This window comes from Lampetra planeri, chromosome 2 (assembly GCF_965212315.1).
Source record: "Lampetra planeri chromosome 2, kcLamPlan1.2.h2, whole genome shotgun sequence".
Classification (NCBI taxonomy): Eukaryota; Metazoa; Chordata; class Hyperoartia; order Petromyzontiformes; family Petromyzontidae; genus Lampetra; species Lampetra planeri.
Window position 1 is genome coordinate 23,279,684 of NC_136108.1, and position 9,908 is coordinate 23,289,591.

The following is a 9,908-nucleotide window of genomic DNA, read 5'->3' on the forward strand; positions in this document are numbered from 1 at the left end:
TTCACTCACCCTCCTCACACCAACTCACCCAGTGAACTACTCACTTAATCAAGAGCCACTCGCCCCCTAACAACACTGAAGGTCACACCATTTTTCTTTCTGCTTCTTCACTCGCACCGCTCGACTTTGGAATCCCCTCCTTCCCATCGCCTCTTTCCCCAAGCTCTCACAATAACCTTGCTCAATTCAAGAAACTCATTAACTCTTATCTGTTCCAATGGTTACAGCGCGGGGACACAGATTAACAGACAGGGATAAATATGCACAGACATGGCACCCTTTTAAAGTTTATTTGCCCTCAAATTGAGAAAATGTTAATTTGCAGTGCTAGCTTCCAACATTACTCAATTTGGAACACACAGAGCAATCATCGCTCCTCCCTACTGGCAGACTAACTCCCGTTTGCAGGCCAGGTGCTGAGTCACCTTATACATCACAAGGACGGCTATTCCTGGGAGTGCCCGTTAAAATGTTAGAGATGCGGTGTAAGTCGGCGGTCCCCAACCTTTTTGGCACCAGGGACCGGTTTCATAGAAGACAAATTTTTCACAGACCGGGGGGGGGGGAGGGGGGGGTTCATCATTGGGTCTTTCCCCCTTTTCAAAGAAGCTCTCCAGCAACGTTTGTTTTTTACTAATTTTGGCCAAGGTTAGCTTGTGGGCTTACCTAAACTGTGACTGAGACAATGAGACAAGTTGCGCAGTGCGGGAAAGAGGCGCGGACGGAAGTGGTATATAAAATAATGGGCGGGCCACGTGCGGACTCACAGCTCACCTCCTGCTGTGCGGCCCGGTTCCTAACAGGCCACGGACCGGTACCGGTGTAAGTCGCATATTGCATGTAAAGTCCTCTGAGATGGCCAGGTATAAAAGAGGGTGGCTATATTCCAAAAAAAATTATTTTCAGTCGCTACAAACACACATTCGAACTGGTGTTGGCCAAACATCGCAATGCTGAAAACTGATCTGCAAATGACATTAATTCCTTGTTTAACGTGGTAGATGTGTTCCTGAAAAGTACCGCATTAAGTGAAAACCGCGTAGTAAAAACAATTTTACCGTAAATAATCTACAAATAAAGTTTGGCGAGATACGATGTACGCATAATCAGTTAGATGGTGGGACTGATAACTCAGGGTACGGTGCCACGTTACTGTATCATTCCTTGTACTGTATCACTCCACTCAGCCATGTAGTTCAAGAATATAGTTTGTCGTCAACCGCTCAGAAACTGTGTTATAACAGTGTGTGTCCTGCGTTATAACAGGACGCATTCCGCGTTATAATGGGCACTTTCCAGGTTGTGCGAAAAGTGTTTTCCGAATGGAAGAACCGCGTTACAGTGAAAACGAGTCGCGGTGTGAACCCCGCACATTAAGCGAGGACTCTTCGTACTCAATTAGCATTACACACAGTAGAAGCAACAACATCGCTCCCCTCCTTTATGACAAAAACTTGGCAGGACCCTCCTGCCAAAGGGGAGTCTTGAAGCTCACCTGTGTAATGACATGAGATGGTAATCAATCGTGACAATGACGGCGGCGTACATTACGGTTGAGCGTGAGACACCCCCCACGGCCCCTCCCCCTCCCTCCAGGGTGTCGTCATGTGTGTCTTTAGACGGCGATGGACGCCGCCAAGGCCGGCGGCGTGAGCACGGGCATGCCTGCACATGCGCTCTGTGCGCTGGCGACCATGGCGACCCCGACAAGGCCCTGCTGGACTACATCAGCAAGCTGGATGACATCCAGTTGAGGCTGGGCCAGCACTACGCAGGTTGCTGGTCTCCTGCAAATCGTCTTTTAGTTTACACAACACAGTTCGACTGAGACCCATGCTGTCCCTCCTGCCTGATGCCGAGAGGCTGGTGCATGCCTTCATTGCATTAAGGTTTGACGACGGCAATGCCTTGCTTGCTGGTGCTTCTAAAAGTGTTTTTGATAGACGAAAATATATTCAAAACCCACGTTTTAACCCATATCCAAATCACGTGACTAGGTCACTCCGATAATTTCCTCCCTGCACTTGTTCTGTCAGTCAATTTGGGAATCTGTGTCCGTTACACTTTTTAAATTGCATATTTTTACAAGCTTTCTCCATAACTTTTAAGCTTCATGCACAGTGCCTTGAAGCTTCGTGTGAATGGTGCTTTTTTAGAAAACCATGTTTATTATTATCATAACACGATAACATTTGACAGCACACATAGGTTTTTGACAGCACACATAGGTTTGTGCGGTTACACAGACCACCGGTTCAAGAGAACTGAATGTGTGCGCCATATCGTTGTCATTTTGGATCACCGCCACCTCAAGGAGTTAAGGAATTGTAGTCATCCCAGCGGCAGCAGTGTAACAGAGATGCAACTGCCGACTAGCACGATATGGTCAATCGGTGTTGGCTGTTGCTATCTGCCTCTGGGAACTCCGTACATGGAGAGGGCTGCGACCTTTACACTGTGGAACTGATGAGATGTGTAAAAAAAACACTTGTTTGTAGAGAGACAGATTGTTAATAATCTGCTGCATTTACTCTCTTGCTTTCTGTTTTCTAAATTAGCTTCTGTATGCCTAGTTTCCCTCCCGTTTAACGCGGGAGATGTGTTTCTGAGAAGTTTGACGTTAAGCGAAAAACCCCGTTCAGTGAAAACTATTTTCCAATAAATAATGTAGTCACGATAAAGTTTGGCGAGATCCGATGTGCGCGCAGTGAGATGGCACGACAAATAACTGAGGGTATGCCACTGAGGTTACCGTATCATTCTACATATTGTATCATTATACCGCTCGGCCGTGCAGCTCATGAAAGTAGTTCATTGTCGACCGCTCAGAAACCGCGTTATAACGGTGCACATTCCGCATTATAACGGTGTTTGTTCTGCATTGTGCAACAAGTGTTCCCTAATTAAATAACCGTGTTATAGTGAAAATGCGTTGTGTGAACACCATGTGATAAGTGAGGACTTACTGTAATTGGTGTTGGCCAAATATCTGGATGCAAAAAAAACCCTGAAAATTACTTGATTGTGTTCAAACTACCGTATTGCAGATTCTTGATAGTGTAATGCGAGCGTAAATGGGCAGGCCGGATGTGACGATCCAAGAGGGAGGAGTCAGGGTCACGTGGGAGAGGGAGGAGTCAGGGTCACGTGGGAGAGAGGTTATAGGAAGGAGACCGGAAGACATCTGGAGCAGTCGAGGGAGGGAAGAGGGAGACCACGTTGGGTGGCTGCCGTGCCCTCAGCCGCGAGGCTGATAGGGCTCGCCAGACGGCGCCAGCCAGCGGGGTGCGGAGAGAGCGGAGTGCGCCGCGCGCACAGGGCGTGCGAGGTTGCACGGGGCTAGCAGAGCGGCTAGCGGGACCGTGCGGGTTGCACGGGGCTAGCGGAGGGCTAGCAGAGGGTGCGAGGTTGCACAGGCAGCAGAGTAGCTGCAGGGCTAGCGGAGGGCTAGCAGAGGGTGCGAGGTTGCACAGGCAGCAGGGTAGCTGCAGAGTGCGCGAGGCGCAAGAAGAGACGACGCTGGGCCGAGGAGGAGGCCAGCGGGGCGAGGAGGAGAAGAACATCAATAAAGGACCAACGGAGACCAACATCGTGTGAAGGAGTCCTTTATTACAATAGCACCCTCCTGAAAATGACTTTAGGCCTTCCTTGGTAAACAAGCAGAATGATAAGTAATGTTTGACCATTAATGTAGACCGTTCTGTGTGTTTGCCCTTAGAGCCGCTGCTGGTGCAATACAGGAGCAAGCGGATTTAGCCTGGCCTATGGACAACCCAGCACCAGCACGGGAACTCCCTCCCAGCGACGTGCCCGGCAGACCCACCTCCGGTTGACGACGCGGTGATGCCCTCCGTTGGCAACTCGGCGCAATCACCAGCAGTGTGAGGAAAGTGTGAATTTGTTGTTATATGATAACTGGCGGTCTTGGAACTGTGATCAGAATGATTACCGGTTCCAAAAGTCAGGAGGCGGAAATCGTTTCCAGTAGAGTGTTAGTGATGAATGAATGGACCAATTCTCCTGCCTGAATGTACAGCCATCTGGAACGATCTTCTTTCCGATATTAGGATGCCACTGGACCTATGCACTTTTAAATCTAGATTGAAAACGAATTTCTTTAGAACTGTTTTTAGTGTTTAGTTTGTTGTCCTTCCCCCGCACCTCCGCTTAGCACAGTTGCAAAAGAAGTTCAACATACATAGGAACTGCATGGCACTTGCCACTCTTGGTCTGCTATCTATGGGATCCTTTTTGTTAGGATGAAGATGATTAAACAAATAAAAGGCTTTACCCTTTCCAGCAAGAATACAGGAGGTGTTAAGATGTCCAAACACCAAATAGACACCTATGATCACAAGGCATCAAGTCTGCATTAGCCACACATTTTTTCATCATCTTGATACCGGCACAAAGGTTTCCCATAGATATAACTGCTCCACCCGAATGGTTAATGCTTTGATATTTGCAGTCTTTTCCCACATCTCCAATTCGCTTGGTTTGCTATGTATGCTGCGAAAGAAGTTCTACATATACATATGTTTTTGAGCTGTTGGCCTTTTGGCATTGTCCTCTGGTGTAACACCAATGAGACAAGGCCATAAAGGAAGCTGTCTCTGGTGTAAGCCAATCCGTTTCAAGGACAATGCATGCATGATTATCAAAATATGTTTGTTTGCATGTTTTACCACAAGCATGTGTAGTTAATTTCGACTTGATGCATTGCAATAGGTGTCTGTGGTGTTTGGTCATCTTAAAACCTCCTGTATTATTGCCACAAAGGGTAAAGCCAATTCTTTTTTCATGATCTCGATCTCTTCCACTATCCTCGACTTTACCCCACTACACTCAACCTGCCGATCGACTGTTTGTGTTTAACTTACTTGTAACTGCCATGTCGGGAGGTAGGAGTATAACCGGTGACCTCTGCAATGCAAGTCCAGGGTGTGAACCGTTATGTCACCACTGTTTTTCAGTAAAAATTGTAAAAAAAAGTTGTGTTTATTGCTAACGATTTTGCCATGCGATATTCAATGCCGTTTTGTCAAAAAAGTTGTAACTGTTAAATATCCCGTGGAGTCATCCAAAGAAAAGAGGTAATTGCCAACCACGATTACAGTTTAGAGTTTGGTTTATGCCACATTCCCTGCTCAGTGGAGCAAAATTATCTGGGAATAACACCGCCCCAGTCATCAGGTCCTGTTCTTATCTGTCACGAGATCTTGCCAGCACACTTAAAATAGTCAACAAGTCGAAGCGAGTTTCTACTCAAATTAGCATTTGATGTACTAGTACTCATTTTGATTTGGATCTTTCGTGACTGCAGGAATCCATACTCTTTGGTTCTTTCGGTAAAGTCACGTAGGTAGAAAATTAATAGATCACGATGCTTCGATCGCAACACAAGCAATCGTCATCAGGTGGGACAACAGCAGTTTTTTCTTGCTGTGGTTGTCCCACCTGATGATGATTGCTTGTGTTGCGATCGAAACGTCGTGATCTATTATTTTTCTACCTACGTGACTTTACCGAAAGAACCAAAGAATATGATACTCATCTGTTTACAGCACTGAGCCAGTGGTGGAAAGTCGTCGTTTGTATAGTAGTCAAGGACGAGTCTATTCCATAGGAAAACCATTTATTGAATCCCCACAAAGTACAAATAATTTAATCCACTCCGCAGGGATGGATGATGGGCTGAGTCAACCGGCAACCAAGATTTGAACTCACAACCTTCCTTCCGATTGCGAGCCTCACTCAACGGTGAACTGAATTGATACAACATCAACATGTGGGATAACTGAAACTGGATGGATTGATGGGTGCAGAGATATGGCCCAGCCGTAACAGATTCACCACTTGTTGCAGAGGTTCGTGGTTCGAATACAGCAGCCACCCTGGTTTATTACTGCGCTGTAATAACCATAATAATACCACGTGCCATCTGCTTGAGAGTGAATGTTCAAGATTTCGTGACGTCATTCGCAAGAGCAAGCCATTTTGTGGCGACATCACGGTCAAAATTTGCACATCTTAAAAATCACCTGAAATTTACTCAATTGGAATTATACATGACAATTATCGCCACCTGCTGCGCAAACTTGAGTCACGAGACTTGGTGATGCTTTTCTTGGTAAACCAAGTGAAAACAAATACATAAATAAATATGCTGTAAAGTTACTGAAGCTGAACTATTTTTTCCCCTCAATTATGGGAGGAAACCACTTCACATTTCTTTTTACAAACCATTTTTATCATAGTTGTATTGCTGAATGGTGAACATCCGGGATTTATTCAACACAATGAGACCCTATGGGAACCTCATTTGCCAGTAAAAATATGATAATTGGTTCTTTACCCTTCTATCTGGCAACAAAACTGACACCTTTTTACAAGGAGTCATGTTTGCATAGACTGCAGGTATTGCGGTCTATGCAAACATGACTCCTTGTAAAAAGGTGTCAGTTTTGTTGCCAGATAGAAGGGTAAAGAACCAATTATCACAATGAGACCCATTCGTCATGCTTGCTGTTGGCATGAGCTCAGGTAACCTTATGCATTGTAACGTGTAATTGGTGGCCCGTGTAATCTCATGCAGCTCTCCATCTTCATGCCACACAGCTTCCCAGCCATTCTAACGCTACATTCGTGACTAGCATCACTGGTCACATTGGTATGCTGATGATCCATAACACAAGTGAAATCGGTGCCGCTGATAGATCGTTTAATTTGTACTTATTACTATTGATGGTTGGATCTAATTTACAAGTGATCTGTTGAAACCTGTGCACTTACTCACTTCTCACACAAAAGACCAGATGCTGTGTGATGCCGTGTGTCTGTGTGCGCAATGGAATTCATACTACTGTTGTCTTTAGGAGTCCCGCATCTCTGCCTGTGAGTTTGGAGGACTGCATTTGCAATATAGTGAGCAGCAGCATGCATGTAGCTGGCATGCACGGGTCTGTGATGATTGGGTAGGGCATGGCACATGGTACATCACAATAAAAATAAAACACGTAGTGCCTTAGTATGCGATTGCACTACAATTAACACTGAATATAATTCCAAAGCATGGAGGAGTTTAGCCGTCTCAAGACACCGATCCTGAAACCCAGTCTTAATACACCGATCCTGAAACCCGGTCTTCATACACTGAACCTGAGACCTGGTCTCAAGACAATGAATCTGATACTAATAATGTTTGTACAAAGCTAAAGAATAATACATTAACAAGGCTGTGTATTTCTGATGTGTATAACAAGTCGCTAAAACTGCTATTATGATTGTAAACTACCAAGAGCCTGAAAGTATAGCCTGATTTAAATTTAATTTAGGAGTATTTGAATGCTTTGAAGTTTACATTTTGTCCATGGCATAAATGCTGATATGCTTTCAGGGAATATGGAAACGCGTATTGTTTTATCAGTGCTTTAAGCTGCCTCCTAACCGGGTTTTTCTGTACTTTTTCCCCTGTGTGTTTTCCAAACGGGGCGTGTAACTTTGCTGTACTCTTCATGATGTTGGCTATTTGGTTTCAAATTAATAAAGCTCTGCAACTGTTTAAAACTACTTGTTGCTGAAACACTCATTGCTGCCGATGTATCCTCCAGGTTGGATTACTGCAAGTCTGTTTTATATGGTCTCTCAAATGATCTTTTTCAACAGATGCAGGTGGTCCAAAATGCAACAGTGTTGACTCTTGCCCACAAACATTAACATATCACCCCATTTTATATTCCCTTAATTGACTCCCCCCCCCTTCCCACCAGCCCCATTAGTTTACGAATTGGGTTTAAGATTGCACTCTAAGATAACCCATATGCTTACACAGAGAGACCCAAAAACTCACAGAGACACATTGAGGCACACAGAGACCCATAGACTCGCACAGAAACCCATAGACTCAGAGACAATTTGAATGGACACCCCATTCAGAATACTTTGTTCATCCAGTATTGAGCTGCTCATTCAGAGCCTCAAGTTAAATGCAAGATGGTGGGGTCGGCGTTCCTTCATGTCGGCAGCTGGAATGCACTCCCGCTCCATATACGTCAAATACATTTCCATTATTTAAGTCCCATTTAAAAAAGGCCTTTAAATTAGTTGACCATGGTTTGGATGTGATATTTTTTCTTATTTTATTTCTGTTGTCTTTTACAGCGTTGTGATATGCGATTTTGCGTGAACAACGCGATACGCAAAATTATAATTTTATAGCGTTTTGCGTAGTAGGCCGCTGTATGTGAGCTGTATCGTTCAGTTTCGTTCCGACAAACGGGGCACTACTTTTTCTTTTGCTCAATATGTTCAACGTTAATAAAAGGTATCCAAGCAAAACGTTCTCCACGCATTATCCTGTAGTTAATGAGAAAAGTATAATTTATTGGCGCACTATATTGACTGCGTATTGAGACATATAAAACTGTTGAGCTAGATTTTCAACCAATCAGCATCGAAAATGTAAGTAGGTCAGAGCCAAAATCAAGCCAATATCACTACGCACATGTAAACATGGAGGAGGACGTAAGCAGCGCAGCTTCATCTGATAGCGGGGATCAAGCTCGATTAACACCCGTAAAGTGTATTCTTCATGTCGGAAAAGATGGTGGGAAAGGTCCGCAGCCCTTTACTGAAGTCCGATGGAAAAAAATCAAGCAATGTGCGAAGGAATGGCTTAAAACGTCGGACACTACGGAGCTAGCTATTGCTAATAAACATGTTGCCCTCCTGGACAAACCGGTCTCTGATGTCCCAACAAACTACGGGTTTCACCCGGCCTGCTATCGGCGTTTTAAAGACAAAAAACGCTTGACTTGTGCACTAAAGCGTCAAGATAAGACTGAACGATTGAAAAGACTTGTAACCCCGGTTGAAAGCTCTGAAACAGTTTCGCCAAAGAGGCTGCGTTCCAAGTACAGCTTGATGAAGGTTACCCCTACCACAACAACCACTTCTTCAAAGCCATCAATAAGCCAGCACGTTCTGCCTAAATTGTGCGTAATTTGCAAAATGTTTGATCGGTTTATTACAATCAACAGAAAGCGCCAGCTTGACAAGTTGGTGCAGTCTGAGACAGAAAATGCAGGTATGTTTACTCACTTGAATTGAATGTTATGCAAGCTAATATATTGCCAACTGGGTTTATGATTTATTCTTCATATCTTTAATATAGGACTTCTTCGTGAGGTAGCTCAAATAAAATCAGATGAGAGCATTCTGACACACATTCGTGGGAAAGACTGCATTGCAATCGAGGTCCGATACCACAAATCCTGCTATCGATATTACACAAGATTTCTCAGCAAAACTGAAAAAACATAGGTAGGTACAAAAAAATGTTTGTTCACAAATCTGTGGGGTCACTCCAATTACATTTACATATTGCGTGTGAATGCAATGTAATTCCATAATCAAATTATTTCTCTATAGAAGGTAGGGCTTTAAATATACATGTCCTATCTAATGCTCTTGGTGCCCTTCACATTTTTCTATACATATGTAACGGGTTCCGGAGACACTTGTAGAGGTAACTTCTTTATTACAATACAACACTCCAACAGTCAAACTCTCCAACAGTCCTGATACTCTGTTACAGCCTAGGTACACAGCCTAGCTACACAGCCTAGATACTCTACTCTGGCTATGCTCTGGAACTCGCCCTCATAAGGTCGTAGAGTCGGGAGTTCCAGAGTCCCACCACTGGCTCTCACAGCATCCCAGGGTCTTCAGATGGCTGGTCGTGGGTCTTGGGTCTTGAGTTACAACTGGGCCCCGATCGTCCAGGGAGCTCTCCTTTTATGCCTGGTCCAACGAGGGGTGGGGCCGTGTGCGCCACCAGACATCCCACAGAGCACACACAGCCCCCCCCCCCCCCGTTGGCGGCGCCCAGGGGATTAAGCGCCTGGGAA

General features: G+C 44.8%; 1 protein-coding gene across 2 annotated transcripts in view; it reads left to right on the top strand.

Annotated features, from left to right (window-relative positions):
- Positions 1-7,566, top strand: part of LOC144730273 (uncharacterized) — an 88,509-nt gene extending 80,943 nt beyond the window's left edge. For both annotated transcript variants that reach the window (XM_078610954.1, XM_078610964.1), the window contains exons 19-20: positions 1,597-1,775; positions 3,719-7,566. In XM_078610954.1, the coding sequence (XP_078467080.1) occupies positions 1,597-1,775; positions 3,719-3,756 (217 nt within the window). In that variant the 3' untranslated portion in view covers positions 3,757-7,566. The remainder of the gene's footprint in view (positions 1-1,596; positions 1,776-3,718) is intronic.
- Positions 7,567-9,908: the final 2,342 nt, after the last annotated feature.